This window comes from Lagopus leucura, unplaced genomic scaffold, assembly GCF_019238085.1.
Source record: "Lagopus leucura isolate 7727_CA_CO unplaced genomic scaffold, USGS_WTPT01 Super-Scaffold_100030, whole genome shotgun sequence".
In the NCBI taxonomy this organism is placed as follows: domain Eukaryota; kingdom Metazoa; phylum Chordata; class Aves; order Galliformes; family Phasianidae; genus Lagopus; species Lagopus leucura.
Genome location: NW_024962281.1, coordinates 2960070 through 2982776, shown reverse-complemented (window position 1 = coordinate 2982776; position 22707 = coordinate 2960070). Strand labels below are relative to the sequence as shown.

Here is a 22707-nt window from a genome sequence, read left to right as displayed (position 1 = left end):
GCTGTGGATGCCCCGTCCTTGGAGGTGTTGAAGGCCAGGTCTGCCTGGTCTAGTATTAAATGCGGAGGTTGGTGGCCCTGCCTGCAGCGGGGGGGTTGGAGCTTCATGATCTTTGAGGTTCCTTTCAACCCAAGCCATTCTATGATTCTACGATTATTCAGTGTAAGAGACATCTTCTGAGATGAGCAGAAAAAGCACTTTAAAGAAAGCTCCTTTCCCATAGTTTTGTGATTAAAGGCCCTGATACTAACAGGGTTTGGAGAAGGGAAGAGGACACAGTGGCATAGAGACCACCTCCTTGTTTCCCATGTCAATGTTAACAGCTTTCTATCACCTCATGCCAGTTCCAGCTACTACATCTATATCCTGCATTAAAAAAAATAATTAAGAAGTATTTAAAACACATTTTGACTTAAACAGCTGCAAAATACTTAAGTTATAAAAACCCTTTCTCTTGCAGAAAGTAGACAAAGATATATATATAGTATATATATAGATACTATAGCATGTAGTATATATATATTATAGGAAAACAATAAATGTCTTACTTCACAGAGGTTTCTATCCAGTTGAATCTGGAAGGATTGATTAAGCAGAAAAAGTTTGTTGTTCGAAGTCATGTTGTGCTCCATCATGTGCTTGGTTCCTTCCACAAAGCATGCCAGTTCATGGCCAGGCTGTTAAATGAAAGATGGATTAGGAAAAGAGATGGGAATTGGCTAGAATGCATTTGGTGCTTCTCTACAGCAAGAAGAAATGTGTGCTTCTTCATGTGGCAGCACATCACGGAGAAATGTAGCATGTGTTATACTGAAAACTGATAGAAGAAATTTGGGTGGCTGTAAAACATGCAATCATCAAGGGTGCAGTGAGGCTTACTGCAGTGCAATGGGGCTGGGAGAGACCCAGAGCTGCCACCTGTGCCTGGCATCCCTGCCCTACAGGTCTGCAGTGTATTTGGGCACCTAATCACAGCACAAGGTCTTTGGGAGATTTCCAAAGCAAGCACCTGTATCTTTGGGTTTGTAAGCCCATGCAGGACTTTGGCCTGATGTTTGCTTCTGACTGCAGCAATCCTGAGAGGACGTCTGGCAGCTTCCCCACCACTACCCAGCAAGTGCTGTGCTCAGCCACAACCAATATGTTAGATATCATCCCCATTAATGAAAGCAAAAGTATATAAGAGGAAAGTGAATAACTAAATCCAGTGGTAATCTCACTGAATGTTTTAGACACCTACAGTAGCTTAAAATCTAGACTTACCTCAGGGATGGGAAGACTTGAACAAGGCTGAAAATGAAAAGAGTGAGCATTACAATTCTGCATTGCTAGCATTCAGTGCACAAACACATTTATGTTTAGTTTCATGATACTCTCAAATCCAATGTACTCACAGTGGCAGCTGTCCCCCTACACGACCAACTTTCTCCAGTTTTGTTCTGAAAAAAATAGCAAGAGAGAAGTCAGTATTTATTGTCACATGCTCTGCAAGCACAAATCTTTGCAGAATGAAGGTGCTCGGCAGCTACTTACAAGCAGACTCCTGGTATTGCGGATAATTTCGCTGACTTGGCAATTATGTGCTTGCACAGAGAGCAGCACACAGGAGAGGAGAATGTATGACAGCATGCTGGCATTCGTGTGCAAGTCAGACTGATGGGTGACAGGAGAATAGGAGGCCACTCCTTTTAATGAAGTCTTCACAAAACTCCCATTCTCATGTGGAAAAACCCAATTATAAAACTGATACCAGGTGCCCACCTTTTTTTCCCACTAGCTTGGACAGCATTTTAGAAAAGTCAAACGTGGAATTGAGTCACCTACTGTTAGTGACTGTTCTTCAGTACCGTGGAAATTCACTAATGCTCCTCAGAAGTGATAAATTTGAACATAGTGATATCACACCCCAACAGGAAACAATGGTTAAAAATCTACGAAAGCATTTTTTTTCTCAGATGTGGCTTTTGCCTCTTGTATTTATGTAAATTGTGGTTCCATGAAAGCAAAGAAACAACAATGTTCCGCATTGCCAAAGTTCCTGAGAAAACAAATGGGCAGCCTGCAAGCTAGCTCTCCCCACAGTTCAAAGCAGTGTTATCCCAGAGGAAGCTGCTAATGCTGCAGGAATTTGTCAGCCAGACAGAGGAACCACTGGAGCTGTGCAGTGATGCCTGCAGAAGCTGGCATTCCAAATTTCAGCTGCTGCATCCGACAGCCCTCAGCAGGGTCCCACCTATGCACTGATGCGCTGCTTCCTTCCCTTTCCCTTTCAGCAGAAAGGACTAAATGTGAATACAGCCCTAGGTGACAGATTTGAGACTTTCAGACAGTCTTCAAGTCCAGCTGAATGACTCCTAAAACTCTCTGCGGCCGCAGAAGTCTTCTTTTTCCAAGAGTGTATGGCAGCCCTTTGATTTTCTCTGTGGGTCAGGTTGTAAAACTTTCTTCCTATTACACCTCCAAGTTCTTCTCCAAAAGCCCCAGCCTTGAGCTGCTCAACTGGGCTGAAAGATGAGTGCCGCTTTCGCTGGAAAATATCCTGGAATGGGCAAAGAAAATAAAGAAAAAGAAAGAAAGAAAGAGAGAAAAAATATCAAAGAAGTTCCCATCTGCATGGCTCTCCCCAGCCCCGCTGCTCCCTGCCTCGCTTTGATGTTCAACCTTAGGTGACGGAGGGTGGAAAGTGTATGTCCCACCTGGCAGCTCCAGCTTTCAGGAGGCTCTGGGGATCGCCTAGCAAAAGTCAGGGGCCCTCCCTTGGTGAGGTAAAGCTGGCAGTGCTTTACTTGTTGCACAGAAGTTTACTGCAGGAACAGAGGGCGTGCATGGGGTACTGCAAGGCACCAGGATGTTTGAGCAGGGCTAGGTTTTCCTTCAGGCAATGGGCATGCTGATCTCTGGTTCTTCGGCCAGTGAAACCCCATGGCAAGAACGAGACCAATCGGTTCAGTGCATAAATCTCCACGCAAAATCAACGCTGCATAACATTTCTGTGACCCTTGGTATCTCAGATGGCTGGAAACACTATTTTTCATCATTTCAAGGGCGGAATTCACAAGCATCTCTGATTCGGCCAAAGCTGCGCAAGGGATATGGGGAGAACAGGGTGGGGGGTCTCCTAACAGCCAAGCACTGCTACTGCTTCTTGGTTTTAAGAAAAACGCGTCCATTTGCAATCACATTTTTTCCAATAGAGGCTACATTTTGTCTTTGGAAGGATTTTACACAGCTGATACACTTAGCAGGGCCCACTGATGAGGTTCTTTGCCTGAGGAACAATATTGCAACACAGCTGCCATGCTCTGTAAGCGAAAATCATTGGTGTCGTACATGCTGTGTAAGATACATAATTAAGACCTTTCCCTCCATCAGATGTAATTACATTTGCTAAACAGCCAACTGATAAGACAGCTTGTTCCTGGGCCCAGATCCCAGGAGGACAAGGCGTGTGTAAGCATGTGCTGCTGGGTCAACATGAGAACTTCAGGGGATGAGAGGAGACAGCTGGGATCCATCTCCTTGATACAGCAGAAGCTTAAGGACAAAATCTAGGAATTTCTCCATGCACACACATGCACTCTATGAAAAGACAAACAACAAACTTTATCCTAGCCAAACCCATGACACCTGGAAACTAATATTTGCTGCCACCCCAGCAGCAAAAGGACAAGGTTTGATATATATGATTTTCTATACATAACCTTCCATTTTTCATTATGCTTTGATACTTTAAAATTCTTCAGCTATGAATTTTAATGACTTTTCACATATATGCTGTCATTTGCATGTTAAATACAGACAGCAGTTTACGCTTTGTCTTGGTGTCTGATCTCCCTCCGTTCCTATCCTTTAATTTCTCTTTAATAGATACAGAAAAAAAACATGGAGAGAAAATTCAGATTTTTTTTTACACAATAAATTAAAAAAAGAAAGCAAGAAAGCAGTAGCTAGAATGCTAACTTCAAATAGCAGTAGGTAGGAAGGTGACTACTGAGCCCACTTCCCTGTGAAGAACCAGAGGAACCACAGACTGTAACCCTCAGATGGCCCACTGCCAAAAGGGAGAGCCACCACAGTTCAGTTCTAGCCTTTCCGAAGCTTTTCTTTTTCCCTTTGAAGCTTTCTGGCTGCAAAATTCAAATCAGATGAAGAACTGAGGTCAAAGGTGTGTTAGCCCATAAAGACACCTCCTACATCACCACTGGGAAACCAGAGTGGAGAACTCGCCGTGGTCAGGCTGCGGAAGATCAGATATCCACATTTCACATGGGCTCCTTAAGGGGTACAGTGAATAAACAGAGCGTGGAGTGGGACACAGAGCTCCCTAACCTGAGGCAGTGCATCAGCTGATGGAGTCTGTACCATGGTCACAGTTCTCCAGTGACACAACTGTAAGATTTCAGCCCCAATTTAGAAAACGTGAGCATACAAAATTCTCCTGTGCTGGCTCCCTCTGGCTCCTTTGGAAATTCTCACCCAACATCCTGTAAGCCTCTTGTTTATGCACAAATACATCGGGATATATTTTCTTCTGATGCACCTCTTTTGAAGGTGGGTAGATTGACTGAAAACCCCACACAAATCTCCAATTTTGCATTGTTATTTTAGCTTGGCATGCACCAACCTTCAGACATTTTGAATTCCCCTGAGAGAATTTGTAGCCCACTGTAGTGTTTCCCAGAAAATCTGTGCAGGGGACATGGGGAGGAGTTGGGTTTGGTTTTTTTTTATGTAAATAAAAGATTCCTCGTAAATGAAAAATGCTAAGATAACACATGAGCTTATTTTACACTTGCTGCGCACGCTGATCAAGACGTAAGATCTCGCAAAGACCACAAATGAAAAGATGCAATGAACAGTTTTATTTTCCAGAGACAAGCTCTTTTGGAGGTGGTTTTTTCCCCTTTCTTTTTGATAATGACGACATACGCTGTTGGAGAAAACAAAAGCTGAACTGGGGTCATTTCGATTCCCCAGTGAAAGTGCAAACCATGCTTTAGTAATACCAAGACTGCCTGTGACAAAAAGATGTAAAAGCCAGCTCAAGGGAGGCAGCAGCAGCTCCTGAGAGCCACACAGTCTGCTCTGGCCCAGCAGATGGGCCACGGGATGTCCTCAGCACACACATTAGCTCCTGTGGGCAACAGAACCCCTATTCCTTAATTAATTTGAAACTGTTTAAATTAACTAACCAAAACAACTCATGATGCTTGGGAGCTTTCAGAGTGAGGAGCAAACATGCTGGGGCACACCCATGAGGGATGTTGAGAGCTGTAAACCATCCCTGTCTCATGCAATTCTACAGCCACTGGCACTTTCCAGGCTTTCTAGCAAGGGAAGCCAAGCATCCTGTGCTGCAACAGCATTTACCAAGAGCTGAGGCATCTAAAAGCAGAAAGCCCAAAGAGCAGCATGCCAGCTGTGCTGGGTGTGGTGCTTACTGCAACTGCATCTCACAACCAGCAGCAAGCAGAGGAAAGCAGCAATGGTCAACGAATGTCGTCAGATCTCTGTATTTTAAAGTTTCAGCATTCTCATATCAGGACAGAGAAACATGGCAGAGCTCTCATATCGTAATCTCACTCACCCTTCCTTGCACATCCCGCAGCTGGGTTTTGCCTAGAGGAATGCAGAGCACAAGGCTTCACTTCATTCCTGTGTTAGAGCCCTCCACCGGCTCTACCTGCATTGCAGCTTGCTTTCCACACTGGAAGCACTGAAAATCCACCTGCAGACTGCTTGATGGAAAGGCGGTGATCACAATTTAATAAAGAAGTCAGCACAGCTGTTGAGTCACACCTAGTTGCATGAGTAAGGATAGGCTGGCCCTCTTCCACAGCAGTTGGCAGGATTTTCTATACTATGGGCAAAATATTTTACATTAAAATGTTTTGAAACAAGGGAGAACAGACCAGTGCAATCCATGAAGATGAGCTGTCCTGATGCTCTTACAGCAGATGTGGCTGCAGGTGGGTGCCAGCCTCCAAGCACCAGGTGCTGGCAGCAGGACAGCCCCAGCTGCAAGCTTCTTGCTTCTCCAAACCACTCTTTTCATAATCCCAAATTATCCCTTGCTTTCTTTACAACTCAAGTGAAGCTTCATATTCTTTCCAGAGATTTGGTGCTTTGCCATTCTGTAGCCCTAATATTTCAGCTATGCTGTCAGGATTTCTTGTTTCATTCAGTGTCTTACATCTGTTATGAAAGCTCATACAGCACCTCTGAAGGCTCCTTAGAAGACACTTTCATTCTGCTGTTTTGTATGGCTCTTACAGGTTTGCTTGACTCTGGAGCTGTTGTGGAACACTCAGTTTAGCAAAACTCTTTTGGAAATCACTGTAACTGCTTAGGTTTCCTCACTGCATGGTTTAATTCCCTCCAGATGCCACCAAAGGATGCAGACTTTCCATATGACTTATCTGAGTTATTAGCAACCCATCAATGTGTTCCTATAGGAAGATATATAGGAAGAAGATGGCTTTAGAGAAAGGAAGCAGTTCCTGTGCAGTCAATATTTAGCAGCTTGAACTTTTTCACACTCATCTCTTTGGATCTCAACATTTTTTTCCTGAATCCACGTTTTACATTTCCTTCACAGGCACAAGAAAAGCACTGGCCTTCCTGTCTTCCTAGAGCAGGAGAAAAATCTTTACCATACCAACCTCTACTACAAAAGATGACTTTAGCTAAAGCAAGTAGGTAGATTATAATATCTACTGTCCCCAGGAGCTGCGGGGACACAGAACCAGGGGACACAAGGGGAGGTGGCCCTCTGCTTCCCCCTTCCTGAGCCTGGTCTCACCTCACACCCCACGGGCACCACAGGGCTGCTCCCAGCACCCATGAGCTTCCTGCAGCCCAGGGCTGGTGGCCAGAAAAATGGCCAATTCCAACCAATGCAAATTGGTTCCTGTTTGTTCATTAATAAAAAGGAGAGTGGAGGTAGGGAAGGGATTGGAAGGGATAAACTATTGTTACCTTTCTTTCCTATTGTTTTGAGTAGCATATGAACTGGGAAAAGCAGCTGAACAGCCTTCACCTTGTTAAGTAATATGTGGTGTTGTAAGAGATGGAACACCACCAGCAACAAGAAAATGAAGCAATTACAGACTCGTTTAAAGCATGACAGGTCTGAGTATTCTTCTGTATTCCAGGCAAGAAAAGCTCAGAAATAGATCTCTCTGGTTCTCCTCGTCTCCCTTCTCATTTTTTTTTTACCAAGTTCAGCACTTGACTGCTCTTGTGATAGCAACGTGGGGCTCTGGGAGGCTCTGTGCATGAGCTGCCAAGCAGAAGGACTGTCCCTTCAGCCTGTGGGCTGGGGGACGTGCCACCAGTGCTGGCAGAAGAGCAGGTGCATAGCTGGTAATTCAGGGACAAATCCACCAAAACATGCAATTGGGACTCATACATGGGACGTGAAACAGCCAAAAGAATCCCTTAGAAATCCTGTTCTCTTTCAGTGGACGATATCAATATTATCTCTCAAAAAGAAAGCGTTTGAGGACGGCGTGCATCGGTCGGGCAGCAGTCTGGGGCTGAGCGGCCACGGGAAGAGATTGCCGAGCCCAAGCCGGTCCCTGCGTTGGACGAGAATGCCATCAAGTGGCCAAACGCAGTCGCTTCCTTCCCACTTTGCATTAAACGTTTCGTGCTTTCCTTTTAACACCAGCTCTTTCTTTCAGCTCCCGAGTGTTACCGCAGAGCTTTGCACGGTAGCACCCACCTCAACCGTGGTTTTGCTGGAGGAAGGATACCAGGAAAAATCGCCACGCATTGCCAACACGGAATGCATGCCAAGAGGCACTGAAAGCCTCAAACCTGGGCAGTGTCATACAGGTATGCAGCTCATTGCAAAGCTCATCAATTTAATTCATTCACAGTCTATTTAACATAATACAGGCAGATAACTGACAGTTTTCTTTGCATTGAAAATACAGTCCCCAAGCATTATCCCTGGAGACATAAGGCATTGCACATCTAAAACAAGTTCTATGCATATACATTAAAATAGGAAGCATTGACACATTAAATGTAGCCTGCAACAAATACTTAGGTGAAGGCTCATCAATTTTATATATATTGTTTATCAAAAGCAGTTATTTCTGCTCTTGCCAAGCTGAAAGGCATTGTGAGCCTCTTTGCCTACAAGGTCTGAGATGAAGCAATAGCAGCTGTTTCTCACACTTCTTCAGGCTGCTTTTGAGTGAAGCCACATGTGAGGCTGTAATTCAGGTCCCAGCAAAGAGGAGCCCACGCTGCTCCGGGTGGTCAGGGAGCCCATTCCCAAATACTGCTCCAGGCCTGAGACTGTAGGCAATTTCTGTTGAGGTCTTCAAGTACTGTGACCAGTTCCTCAAAGCACTGAGGGACAGGATCGTGCAAGCTGCTTCTTCCTTCTTCTCCTCTTATGGAGAGAATCTGGATGGCTGTTTTTATGAATATCTGCTGGGCTTTGTCCACTGCTCCAGAGGGTGGGGGAAGCCATGAACTTCACAGAGGACAGCATTGTTCCAGACCATTCCTCCATGCTGCACATCCCTTACGATCCTTCAGCTCTCCTGTTACTGCCACAAGAGTCCTCCTGGCCCAGCAGTTCTGCTTGGTCTTTTGGCATCAGAAGCTCCGTGCTTAGGAAATAAAGAGTGGAGCTATTCACAAGCACAGAGAGAAATAATCACAATGTAAGAGGTCTTCAGATGAGCTGAAAGACTGAGGTAGACCAAAGAGAGACCTGGGTGCCCCACAGTCATCTCAGTGGGATTGCAGCAGAGTTGGAGATCTAAAGCTGGTCTTTGTATTTGAGAGAACATACCCTGGGACAGACTTTGCATAGTTCAGAGAGACTCTTCCTTCGGTGGTATCTGCTCAAGAGTGCAAAGCAAGGCAGTCATTAGGATTTGGCAGCTGGACTGTCCCATCAGATGCTCTATCAGGTACCCATGTGCCTCTAGCAGGCCCCTGGAGGGCTACACAGCAAAAGTCAGTTCAGTCAATAGGCAGCTGTCTGTATGAAGTGAGGTTAGTTTTATTACTTCCTGAAGAAAAAGAGCAGCTTAGAATCTGAATTTAATATCTTGATGTTTCCCAATTTATATCTTGGATAATAAAGTGAAAGTCATCTCTTTACAAGGTAATGGGTCATGCTGTGGTACAACTGGGGAATTCTGTGATGCAAAACAGGAGCAATCATTCATATGGGTACAGCCATCAGCTTCTTTGATGCTGAAAGCAAGCTGGGATTTGATAGGAATCCAAACCTTCCTACACAAAACATACCCGTGTACCCAAAGTGCTCATCCCTTCTCTTTCCAGAGCACGAGATCCTCATTCACAAAGAAGAGCATTATGCATGGCATCACGCAAAATGCATTCACTCAACTCATGTCACGTGGGGTCATTTTGGGTGTACCTCATCTGTGCAGGTAAGGAAAGTTGTTCTTTCAGCTCAGTGAGGAAAATGTCATTAGTGAAAAAGTGCAACGCACCATGGGAATTAGTAAAGTGCTCTAGACAACAGTGAGAGATTTAAAAATAAAATGGTCTTTGGATTTGGTTGAGCTGATGTAGGTTTGGAGCCCTTCAGGGCCCAAGGCCACGCAGGAGGGAAAGCAGATGCCATCGCTGTGGGCTTTTGCAGTGCCAGGAGTCTTTGGTGAAACCAGCGAGCCCTCACCTCCCCCAGGCTGTTGGTTGGGCTCAGGAAAGGAGGAAGCTGGTCAGGTCTTCTTGGCAACGCTTTAAAAATGAAAGCAAAGGAGGTTTATGAAATATGACATAAAATAGTAGACTGCCAAGTATCATGTGGAGTTTTTAGCTGGCAAAAAGTAGTCTGTAATGAGATATTTTTAATGCTGCTCCTATAATCAAGCCTGGGTTTGTGAATGAAAGTAAAACTGTGAGCTGATAGTCAAGACACTTTGGAAAGGCTTAGCTTCACATCTATGTGGATGGATCAAGGGAGGAAAGGATACTGTGCACAAACCAGTCAGAATGATATTTCACAACTCATACGATCATAGACAATACTGTCCTTTCAGATTATCTTTTCTTGTTCACACCAGTCAAGACAGTCACAACAATCAGGATGGATTGCAACAACATGCCAGTAGATCTGGAATGAAACCAAAATCCCACTGATATGGATTTTGGCACTCCAAATCCCACAGACCCAAATTTGGAAGGTGTTTGACTATCCTGGTAGGTACCCATGTAAGTTACCTGACTTCCAGAGGATCTCTACCATTGCAATTCCATTTGATTAAAGGATTAGTTCTCTAATTTTAGGAAAAAACTAGAGGGTCTTTATGCGCTGACCTGGAAGTTAAGGATTGGTCTCAGTTTGGTCTCTTTTCATTGCTTTGAGGGAAAGTTCATAGCCAAGAAACATGGCTGAACTCGTTGGAAATCCTCGTACTGTATTGATCATGATGCCCCTAAAAAAGACCTGTTGGGGATGGAGAAAGGTTAGAGTATAGGAATACACCAGCTGTTCCAAGAAGAAAACAGTGAACTAAGTCATGGTGGATTACTGAACCCAACCATGGTTTGCTCAGGAGATATTCTCCCACTTTGCTGACGTATGAACTGGAGAACTGAAAAGCAATGGTGAAACGGCTGGTTTGATATCAGTCTGCTCTGTGTTCCTTGTAGACAGACTCCCTTCTGCATCTGCCAGCAAGAGCCAGTGGCCTCACACCACTGGTAGAGAGCAGAGCTCTTCCTAGCTCACTACAGCTCCTTCCTCCCATCGCATACACAAGCAATTGTGCAGACCCTATGGTACCATAAGAAAGCTGCTGCTTTTATATAACAAATGTTCAAGTTTCTGGAGTTGGGTCTATGAGTTTGGAAGATACTGGTCACTGGTCCAGTATTAAATGTGGAGGTCGGTGGCCCTGCCTGCACAGCTGGGTTGGAACTTGATGATCACTGATGTCCCTTCCAACCCAAGCCATTCTATGAAGACATTTGGGAACTGGAGAAGGGACAGCATGTGAGCTGCCACCATTTAGGGGATTTGGAGTGAAGGAACAATTTGTCCTTCTCACAAAATCAACCCATTAACCACTGCGGCTAATCACTGCAGTCCAAACACCAGACAAGAGAATTAGCATCAGCAAGGCAAGCTCGCATCCAGGCCTCAGAGCTCCCATGTAAGACAAAATCTAAATGTGTTCAAGTTGTCTAGGATGGAGTTTGCAATGTGAAATTGGGCTGTTTGCATATCTGGGATATTGCCTGATTTTCCTGGGTTTTTTGGTCTGGAAAGACAAAACTTTCTGGAAGGAAATTCAAGTATTTCTAGTATCCATCAGGTAACATGAGAGAGCCAAGTTAAGTAATAATGAAGATTTATGAAGAAAAGCCCAGAGGGGTAAATTTTTTCTCATCAGAGCAAACACACCCGGCTACAGAGAAAGAAAAGTGCTACATGAGAATGAGAATGCTGCTCCTCAGTCCCAGCATGAAAATGTTCAGGCCTGGGTCTGCCATCTCCCGAAGCACAAAAAGATTTTTCTTACGATAGAAAGGTCACACCACTATTGCTGAGCCCTACTGCACGCCCTGTCCAGGAGCAACAGCAGCCAAACCACAAGCTGCACAGACCCCAGGCAAGAACACCGAGTGCTTGAATTAACTAATTATTCAGGCAGGACAGCGAGCATGGAGGTGAGGATGACCAAGCACACTCCTTAGCAGCTCTCCAGGTGTTGTGCTTTACAGCAATATGACTCCCTTCATGCAGCAGCCAAAACCAAACCAGGCTGCAAGCTCCTCTGACAGCTGGCGTAACGTAGAGGCATGCGGTCAAATGCTGAAATCCCACCCACTTGCAACTTTGTAGGTTAGTTTTCCTTTCTGCAACTGGTTACTCTTTCCTCAGCATGTGAAAACTAACACTTGGGAGCTCAGAGCCCACACGACATTTTGATGACAGCTTAAATGCAGGTGGAATTCCATATCAGAAGACACCACTTCCCATAAGCACGCATCGGTGGTGCAATGAAGCTGCAATCTCTGGTTCTCTGCCATTCACATCTAATTGAGACAAGGTTTGCAGACAGAACAAACAACTTTTATTACACTACTAGATAAAGTCAGAAAAAGAATGGTGTTTTTTGGCGCACAGCCCTTCTTCACATTGGAAGCTGAAGCAATTCTGATTTAAGAGTATTTTCCACCTCTAAATTACAAGAAGTCAAGTGATTTCCTCAGTTAAGGACCATGACAACAGTGCTGTTTTAATTTAGCACCACCAAGGACCATGACCCCTGGTCACCCATTTTTTCCTATCTGCAATGCAGATTATTACTCTTACTATTATGATTTGGAAAGAATCCATGTTATAATTATCTACTGCCACTACTATAATTGAGAAGTAACTGGTTTTAGCTGTCTCTTAACCCTGCAAATGGCTTTATAACAGCCATTGTATTTCCCAGCTAACAAGCAGATGCCCGACACCCAGATTTTCCTTCAAACAATACTTACTTTTAGCCCTTCGTTCCGGTAGCTCTGCAAGATACAGTCAATAATCCCCTTGTACTTGTTTAGATAAACTCCATCAGCCTGGAGCCGACTTTTCACAACATCCATTGGAGTAGCAGTCCCCCAGGAAATGGCTCCTAGAAGAAGAACACAGAAGCAAATCCTTTCTTTATCCCAATACACACACCTGGGCTTTGGCCACAACGTGGTGTTTGAACAAATTCTCAGTACTGCCTTGGCTTCAGGCCAGCAAATGGGAGCATGCTGCCTCGCCTGCTGCACCATGATGGGGCTCTCCGGGCATTCACCCTGCTCAGGTGCAGAAACTGCATTTCTGGGAGCAAAGTTCCCTGTTGCAGAAAGAAGCACTGAGATTTGAGGGGTTACGCGGGTAATCAAACGCAGGCAGCCCAGCAGGCAGACAGGGACATGGTCTGGTGGAAACAGAACACCCAAACTGCAGGGAGCTGCCATCTGGGACCATGTCAGGAAAGCTGAAGTCCTCAGACAATATTTTGAGTCGAGAATAAGAGGCTGTTTTCTTTCCATGCAGCCAGAGTTAGGCTCCATACAGCTATCTCATCATTCCTGTATACAGAAACCCTCAATTGAAACCAATTAGCCTGCAGTTAGATGGGACATTCTTGCCCCTCTAAAGGCTCAGTGGTGCTTCCAACAGAACAGAGCTGCTACGTGTCAGTCTTGTACACGGGCAGCAAATAGTCTCCAGTTGTTCCCACTTCCCCAGACACATCACGTTGTTCCCTTGCAGAGAGATGTCCCGGGTTATGAAATTTCCTTGCATGTGACTGCAATACATGGCACAGCTGGACTGACAAGAGCAAGTCTGGATCTACGTGAGTGTTGAGGCATACTAGAGAAGTTGTCCAGATGGGCCACGGCTCCGTTTATTTACAGTAAGAACAGATAAAGTGGGTTTTAATAATTACTTGACCTTAAGATTGATCTGCCTTTAGGGATCTGCAACTTAGAAACCACCAGGGAGTGGGTAGGGAGCATATGAGTGAACTTGCACACACGGGCCTGTCAAGGTGCACACTGCAGCCATCCAGGCAGGTGTGCACAGGTGTTCCACCATGGCCTTGGGGGAGGAAAAAGTCATCAGCCTCATGTTCCCTCCTGACAGGCAGCCCCAAGCTAGCCCTGGATCCCAGCCCCAAGACACTCCTGTCCTTTTTTGGCCAATGTTGTGGGGCAAAAGATGTTTACCTGCAACACCCCCTGCAAGCCAGATGGAAGCAGGATTAGGGGAAATGCATCCGTCAGGGGTAATCCAACCACAGAAAAACGTGTAAGGGATGAAATACAGGCAGTACCCAGGAACATCCCTCAGCAGCATCGCTCCCATGCCTCGGTATATGCCTGCTATCCCTTCTTTCTGTAGGACTGTCCTAAAGCAGTGAATAGGGCCTTGATACACAGGAAAGCCATGAACTGTAGGCTTCAGTTTAACATTGGCTGGAAGAAAAAAAAAAGAAAGAAAAAAAGGTATTTTTTTTTAAAAAGATACGACATTACAATATAATAGCTATATCACTAGAGTTCCTTGCAAAAGCCTCCCAACACCCAGCAGACAGAGATCACTGCCATCATTGTTTTGGGTTTTTTTTGAGATCAATAGAAACCCTGGGAAAATAAGTTTTTAGAAAGAAGACTTAGGTCTAGTTTTAATAGATGGATACCTGAAGTTTGGATACTTCAATTTTTCTTAGATGCAATTCATGCAGCCCAGTGCGTATGTATTCAGTGGAACTTCCAAATGACTTGAAGGCTATGTGCCCAGTTTTCATAGGTTTCCACATCTGATGCCAAAATGCCCCTCTGAAAGCCTCGACCTCTTCAGCATCTGACCCTTCCAATGCAGAGGAGTGAGATGCTTTTGGAAAAGCACTTGGTTGCTAAGCTGCAAGGAAGCTTTTAAAAATGGGCATCATGTTATTTTATCAAAGCAGCCACGGTGCTGTTGGTGGGCTCTCCAGGAGACCTGGCAGCTCTGGGTAATGGGAGCAGCCACAGAGGCAACATGGTTATAAAGGGAGACATATGGATAGAAGAGGGTGTCTGCTGTAATACTGGCAGACCTGGGAAGCCAGCCTAAGAGCCAGAAGCATCCCTGGGAAGTGCAGTTGGCCTCCCTGAGAGATACATCCTCAGATACCCCTCATTTGCACAGAAACAAGCATTTGTGGCAACAGGCTCATTAGCTGGGAAGGTGAAAAACGGTCTGGAAAAAAGAGAAAAACCATCCTGAGGAAGAAAGGTTTGACCACAGGTATCAGTGCTGCCCACTGCAATTCTCACACAGCCCTGTATGTGGTAGCAGTAGCCACGGAAGGTAAATCTACGCCAGGATTCCAAATACACAGAAGACCTGCAGAGCAAGGAAGAAGGAAAGCTTGCCTTCCTACCTGTGCTGTATGTCTGTGTTTGCATTTGCAGCCTGATCTTCACCAGGTCAACAGGCGTGCCGATGCCGACGGAGATGAACCCGGCCACTGTGCTGGCAAGAGCCACATCCACCAGTGCTGGTGCATGGGATGCATCCCCATGCCTCAACTGGCCCAACAGCCTCTGTGTGTTGCTGAAGACACCGAACACCACTGAGCTGTAAACAGCAATGCTGGCCAGAGGGAAGGACATGCCTTTGAAGAAGCCAGCCACCTAGATGAGAAGGGAGCAGGAAGTATAAGGGCAGCTTAGCACAGCTTGCGGCCCAAAATGCCACCAGCTTTTCCAGCATAGCCAAACTAATGCAGATGTTATACCCATATGGAAATGTGGGCAGTGCCATTCATCACATCTGCCCCCTGCAGAGAACTGACAGCAGGAGGAGGCTGCAGTCTCTCCTCCTTCATCTGGCATTAGATGGAAGCACACCAGCTTTGCTGGTCTTCGTGTAACCATTGGTATCAACACTGATTTTGTATAATTGCTTCATGTATTTATTTACTTGTCATTCTGCATTCCCTACCAACACGTTTCCAGCAAGATAAAGTACTTACAGACTCATTTCTGTACACAGTAAGAACGCAGTTGAGTGTATTTCCATATCCCTGTCCGGCTTGCAAACGAGTCTGCAAAACACATTCACAAAAAGCAGTTAAAACTCCACTCTTCCAGCTGGGTGAAAGCTTGTGCTGTGTAAACAACACGTACTTTGCTTTGAGAGTGCATCCTCTCTTAGCTGTAAAGAAAACAGAGCAATAAAACAAGATATATGTGCATCCACTCCCCTTGAACTTTGCCAGAAGCTGGGCTCAGCAGAGGCCTGACGCTTCCTGCAACATCTGGAAACAATGACTATCAAATCTCCAGCCCATAGCAGCCACCCCAGCACAGCACAGCACTCACAGCAAGGCACCGGTGTGCAGCACCTTGTCTGCAAGCCTGTGATTTATGGGGAAGTTTGGGAGCAACATGATGTGACACTCAGCAAAGGTTGGGGTGCACTGATGGAAGAGAGCTCATTTGGGAGATTCCCAGGGTGCTGCTTGTAAGACACAGAAATACTAATCAGGGCCAAATTAATGGAGCTCCATCTCAGAAATTTTTTATGCTCCTCTCAAAAGTACATCCTTATATCATTTCCAATGAAGATATTTTGTTTCTGGGAAGCAATAGCTATATGCTTTCCAAAACATGCCTACAACAGCTGTGAGAAATGACACGTCTGTATCATTCAACATCCCTCTCCCTTCTCACATATACACAAGCACACACACATTTAGCTCTTCTTTTGCTCAAGCTGCTCACAAGTTTGCAATAAAATAATCCTTACAGTAGACGAAGCATTTTGGGGCTCAGAAGTGCGTGAGAAAATGGAAAGCCTATTCTGTTGCTTCAGCCATTAAACCTTTGCACACAGATCAGAGATTTTTTTCTGCAAGATGACACTTGCAGGAGCCTTATGTGTGTGTTTAAAGCCCAGAAGAACTCATGTGTGGAAAGCAGGGTGATTGAACTTGACCAAACACTTGGTCCTGAGCCAAATGGGCACAGTCCAAGCCTGCATGCAGGCCCAGGTTCCTATTTTACCACTATGGGCTTGTTTCTGTTTTATTTTTCTTTTTTTACACAGTAACCAGGTATTTAGAGGTTCAAGTTAATACATTTCTTGAATAACCAAGGACAACCATGTGTCCTGACAAGGTGCTCTGTGGCCCTGGATAAGCCATGAGCACCTGGCACCAACACCTTGCTGGCACCTCTAAGTCAGCTGATAACAGCACATGTGTTCCTTAGGAAAATGCACTTTTCTATTACATTTTAATGAGCACACAAAGAAACCCAGAAATAGAACTAAAGTCCCATGGAAATGAATGCAAAGTGGAGGTTGAAAAGTGAATAAAGGTGAAATCACTCAAGGCTTTACAAAGCTGGGGAAAAAAAAAAATGGTGTTGGCTCCTCACTTCCCATCCCCTACATTTGGAAAGACAGCAATTCTGCCTGCTTGGTATTCCCAAGCCACATCCAAGCCAAGCACAGCAGGGGCAGCCTGACACTTGCATTTACAGGCATGAAGGATGGGCTCTTGGCACCCACAAATGCAGTGCAGTGCTATGGAATCCACCATCAGCTGGTGCCAAACTCCCCCCAGCCTGGCAGTGAAGGCCTCAAGCCTGAGATGGGGATGCCAGCATGGGAGCAGAGCAATGAGAGAGCCCAGAGGTGCCTGGCACACTGTAAGAAGGAGAAATGAAGACAGACATCTTCCATCCTCCTCCATGGCTCTGCGTGACAGTAAGCTTGGTTAGGGAAGGTGGTGTTAATGTCTGCATGGAGTTGTCTGCACCATGGGGCTGGTGAACCATCTAGCCAATGTTTTCTTTCTCTCTCAATCCTTCCCTCTGAGGAATATTTTCCTTGCAGGAATAGAGAATGCTACCTGTCATAGCCTGGGATCCCATTTTCAGCATTCTGCTCTCACAGCTGGGAAAACATGTAGAAATGTGCCCGGAACTAAACAAACACAGCACTCTCACTGCCCCTTGAATGCTTTTTTAGGTGGCAAAGTTCAACAGAACATTAGCAGAACTGCTCTGTAAACTTGTCATGATGTAAGGCCAGCTTTACTTTTCAGTATTAATCTCCACCTGAGGAACTTACACATATAGGGCAGCCCTCCATGCCACTCCAAAACTGGAGAGGAAAAACATTCAGGTCTATGACAGCCTTTCTACCCAGCCTAAGTTCTGCCTTGCAGTGAAGGAAAAAGTGAAGGTCTTTGCAGCACTACCCCAGAGGAGGCCACCTCCCCACCCAGGGCTTTTGGAGTGGTGATGTGAGAGCAAGGATCAGTGCTCTACCTTGACAGTGTCCAAGGGATGGCCCACAACCACGCTGGCAGCTCCTGGAGATGGAAACAGAGAATTAGGCAAAGTGCTGAAGAATTTTATGTGCTGGAATAGGAAGCAATGGGCTTAGAGGGGAGGAGGAGAGATTTCCAAGAGAAATCCCACCCTGGGCTGAGCCACATTGCCCCTTCTGAGGGGCCAGGCAGAAGCACTTACACCTCTTCACCAGAACATCCTCCTGCACTCATCACCTGTACAGCTCAAAGGAGCAACCCAGAGGAGATGCTGTGTTTCTACACCCTGTCCATGAACCACCTCCATTTCCCTTGCATTTGTGTCAACTGCAAAGCTCCAGTACAGTGAGGGTCAGGTTGGAGGTGGGGAAATACTTCCTGGTTCCTACAGCAACGCACAAAAGCCCACTGCTAATGGGGACTGTATTTCCCCTTCTTTGCTGCTTTACTGAGAGCAGCTTCTAGGGGTACTCATGAGGGATGACTCAAATATAGAGGACCTTGCTCTACACCAGTCTCTGGAGTCTCATCAGCCACATTCCCTGTGGTTTCCTTAGGAGAAACTACCTCACCCCCTGACACCACCCTGCCCATCTCCCCACTCCACTTGCTCCCAAAGGCTCTGCAGCAGGACAGACCACTGCTTGCTTTCCCCTTGCTCCTACAGGGTGAGTGATCCACAAACCATGGCCAGGTGTGGGATTCCGTGCCTCCCACACAATTGGCAGTGTGTTTGTGTAGATGGTGGTTAATACATGCTGCCTCCACACCTGCAGGTCTCAGTGCAAACCCACATCCCCTTCGCTGGGTTTACATCAGTCCTTTAGAGACCTTGGGAAATTTCTCACCTGTAGGGCAGTCAGACTGACAAGAGCACAACACCCTTGGTCAACACATTATGACTTCACTCAGAATGCAACACTAAAACATCCTCCCTGTCCCATACCTTGACCTGAGACCAGCTTCAGCCCGGTGCTGTACATGAAGACTCACATGGGATATTAGGAAAAGCCATCATCTCCAAAAGAGCAGTGATGCAGTGGCACAGGCTGCCCAGGGAGGTGGGGAATTCACCATTCCTGGGAGCGTTCTAGAATGGGAGAGATGTGGCACCTGGGGACACAGGCAGTGGGCATGGTGGGATGGGTTGGGTTACATTTGGGGATCTTAGAGGTCTTTTCCAACCTGAATGACTCTATGACTCTAAGACTGGCTGCTGCCACAGCCAGGATGGCAGCTGAGTGTTGGTGGCCGTTCACCCGTGATGTCCTGCCCTGTGCTCAGGGTATACAGCTATGGTACAAGACCAGCACACAGCCTTCTGGCAGAGACTGGTTTTATTAGATTCTCTCATTAACCCAGCGTGGCTCCTCAGGATCTGTGAGCCACCTCACCCCTCTGTCCCGAGCCTGGCGTCAGCACAAGGTTGCAAATTGCTGTGAGCACTGCACTCAGCCCCACGCCCTGCCCGTCCCCACATGCTTTGCCACCTGTCACACTCAGCAGGAACGCGCAGTTCGGAACTCTCCGACACAGAACAGCGCGAGCGTCCCGGCAGCCCTTTGCCTTTCCTTTCCTTTCTCTTATCTCTATTCCTGACGGCTGCAATCAGCATTTTTCTTTTTTGCAAACCGGGTCATTGCCCCTTCCCTCCCCGCTGCCTATTTGCTGCACCTGGAGCGAGGGGGCACCGAGGGGCACTCGCTCTCCGGGGGTGTGCGCGGCTACGGAGTGCGGGTTGGCTGCAACGGGACCCGGCCGAGCACCGGCTGCTGCCCCCGGACCGGAGCCCACGGGGTGAGGGGAGACGTGGAGGCGGCACCGGTGTCCCAACGTCCCACCTGCGGGCGAGCAGAGCGGTGTGCAGTGCAGCGAGATGCTGCCGCCGCCGCTGCTTGAACTTCATTACTGCACTCCCAAAGAACAAGTTAGCGGGCAAAAAGCACCCCCCACCCCCTCAACATCCCTGGCCCGACGCACAGCTCCTACACGCTCTGATTACCGCCCCCCGTCCCCCCCTTCCGCGCACACTCCTGCTCGCCCCCAGCCCCGCAGCACTCACCGCCCACCCAGCCGGCGGCGAAGTCCTGGAGCTGGAGGCTGCCCATGCCGAGCCGCTGCCGAGGGGGGCTCGGGGGGGTCCCGGCGGGGCCGCAGCGGACGGCTCGGAGCGGAGCCCGGCGGCGGTGACATCACGGCCGGGGCTTAAAGGCGCAGCGCGGCCGCCCCACCCCGGGCCCGTCCCGTCGGGAGCGGCCGCTCCGGTGCCGCTGTCAGCGCCGGGAGAGGTGGGGCCGGGCTGGGGTCAGATCCAGCGCTCTCCTTTTCACGGCGGAGCTGTTAGTGCCGGGAGCTGGAAAAAGCAGAATCGCTCCTTCTCTAAACAGACAGGAGGGGACGGGGTTTTCTTGATGAAGAGTAAAACCAAGGATTGTTCTATAAATTCCCAAATTAATGGAGTTCAGTGGTGGAGAGCATCTCTCGCTGATTTTCTGTCCCTCTGCTTCACTAAAATCTCACAGCTGTCTTTTCAGGAGATGCACCCCCTTCTCTATTTTGAGAAACTGAAGAATCTCTCTCTATCCCCTTCCTTCTCCACAGCATTCACAATTTCCTTACATCCACAGATTCCAGAGCCCAGTTCTGTTATTTTCCCCTCTCTAGTTTAGCTCAGCCTCCCCCAGCACCTCTCTGAGCAGCGCAACAGAACCACAGGAGGAACACATCAGGTTTCAGCGTTCTGATCTCGAACCTTTTCCTGATCATTCCCAACATAACTGACTGATACTGAAGACTGAACTCTCCTTCCTGAATGAAAGACTTCGAGCCTGGCTATTTCACCTCCTGTGTCAGTGAGATCTCATGCCTTATGCTCAAATAACATCCATATGCTCAACAGCACTTTTGCCATCCCTTTGCTCCTTAACCAGATCATTTATATCTTTGTGCTCTCCCTCTTCCTTTGACTGCAGGGAGAATGACTTCACGAAATACGCTTTGGTTCTTCCCCATGCTATGTACACATCCATCTCACCTGTGATTTAGGACAGCCCAAAGTGCTTTTTGTGCTGCAGGGATCAGATTGTCACAGATAGCAGCTCTTTGGATCGGTCCTGGATGCTTTCTGCGAAGAATGACATCAGTTTCAGCACATTGCCTTCCTGGAATACTGCACTGTTTGTGTCAAAAAATATTGTCTGCATATTCTGGTAGGTACACAGGCGGGTAGTTCATAAACAAGAACCAAACACCAAAATACTGCCTTCAAATACAAATTCTTAAGTACGTCAGTGAAATGGTTAATACACGAATTTGCCTTGGAGAAATCATCCTTCTCCACAGAAGGATAGATAACAATTCAAGCTGACTTTACAGCAATGTTCCCTTCTATACGTGCACACTGGAAACCCAATCCATGGGTTGGCTGAAGGGAGCTTTTGTCTACAAATTGCCTGTAGGGATTTGATATCAGGTGTGAGGTTATCAGCTCTGATCATCTACACCCAAAACCTGAGATCTATCAATGTGCAGAGCACCGTGTGCCCCCCATGCAGGGGCTGCTCCCCAACCACCAACAGCACCTCCGGGGGCTGTGGGCCATGTAAATATCATGATGACGCAGGTAGACTCATCAGCTGTTTGTTTCTTCAGATGAATTTGCTTTCTTCCTTTGAGAAGAGATGGGATTCCATATTTGCAGTGATACAGGATATTGTCCTCCTTTTCCACGCATATTTTCTCACAAAGCCAGAGCTGGCTGACTGAGCTAATTATTCAAGATCGCAGCAGCATTAATCATTAATCACAACAATTCCCTGTAACTCCAAGCAATGTGTTTCCACGCCACATTCAGAACATCTGCTATCTCAGGCAGAACACTGGAGATGATCTTTGGGCAGTGCTTAACCGAAAGCAAATGTTACAGGGGCTTCACTGTAACTCTCCAAGCTTGGAAGAGCAGGGTGGCATGGATGCAGGCAGCAAACAGCAATGGTCTGGAGGCTGTTCCTCCAAACAGACTCAGCAGCCTGCAGGGCATTTGTAGCTTTTGCACTCTTCGCAATACCCAAAAGACCCAACAAAGCAGCCCCAAAATGTACACAGTCACTTGTGCACAAGCTAGAAGTGCTTTATACTCACCCATTAAAATGAAGTACAACCCTGGGCACTGGGCAGCTGCATATTTGTCCTCAAAGACATTGCAGGCTGCAGCCAAGCAGTGAGGGGAGCAGTTCATTGCTGCCCACAACCAGGCAGCACCAGGATCTGTTCACACAGCTCACAGCTGCCAGATGCTCTGCTCGTGCTGACAGCACTGTCATATGGAGAATTGCAAAGGGAGATATTTTTTGCTGCTCTGAATTCCAGCCTGGCTCTGCAGCCGCTCACAGGAACACAGGTTGGAAGGGGATGAGTGTGGTTTTGGATTAGGGATGAGGAATCTTCTGCCTCCAGCCAAGAGAGGAAGCGGGGAGGTTGGGTTATCATGGATGTCACTGTTCCTTCTTCCTCCCCAACTACAAAACCACTGCTTTGCGCAGCACTGCATTCCTTTGCCCAAGTGACCTGCTTCCCACAACAGGTGCCAAGGCTTGAGATAAAAGCAAGGAATCCCCCACACCTCAGATGCAGTTCCTAGAGATAAGCAGTTGTGTAACTTGCAATCACTCCATACATAACCACTCATGGGAAATCAAAAGCAACTCAGCAGAGAGAACGCTAGAGATAAAAAGGGATTACACATTTCTTGCCCAATCATAAAGGATTTCTGGACTATGATGAATTTCACTGGAACTACTGCTGATCCAACAGGACGTTGCCTATTAACCTTTTAATGACATATAGTGGCTTAAACTGCGGGCAAGATAGAAGTAAAACAACATGA

At 46.8% G+C, this 22707-nt stretch overlaps 1 protein-coding gene across 3 annotated transcripts; it reads right to left on the bottom strand.

Moving 5' to 3' along the window:
- Window positions 1–2255: 2255 nt before the first annotated feature.
- On the bottom strand, window positions 2256–19984 carry SLC25A48 (solute carrier family 25 member 48). Of its 3 annotated transcripts, XM_042881607.1 has the most exons (8): window positions 19885–19984; window positions 17821–17864; window positions 15516–15587; window positions 14922–15174; window positions 13723–13971; window positions 12496–12629; window positions 10318–10447; window positions 4848–9738 (listed from the first exon to the last, which is right to left on the bottom strand). In XM_042881607.1, the coding sequence occupies exons 1-7, from the start codon at window positions 19928–19930 to the stop codon at window positions 10325–10327; spliced, it is 921 nt and encodes a 306-aa protein (XP_042737541.1). In that variant the 5' UTR covers window positions 19931–19984; the 3' UTR covers window positions 4848–9738; window positions 10318–10324. The 3 variants fall into 3 exon arrangements, with proteins under 3 accessions (XP_042737540.1, XP_042737541.1, XP_042737542.1); XM_042881606.1 differs by lacking the exons at window positions 4848–9738; window positions 10318–10447 and adding an exon at window positions 2256–2539; XM_042881608.1 differs by lacking the exon at window positions 10318–10447.
- Between the last annotated feature and the right edge of the window lie 2723 nt (window positions 19985–22707).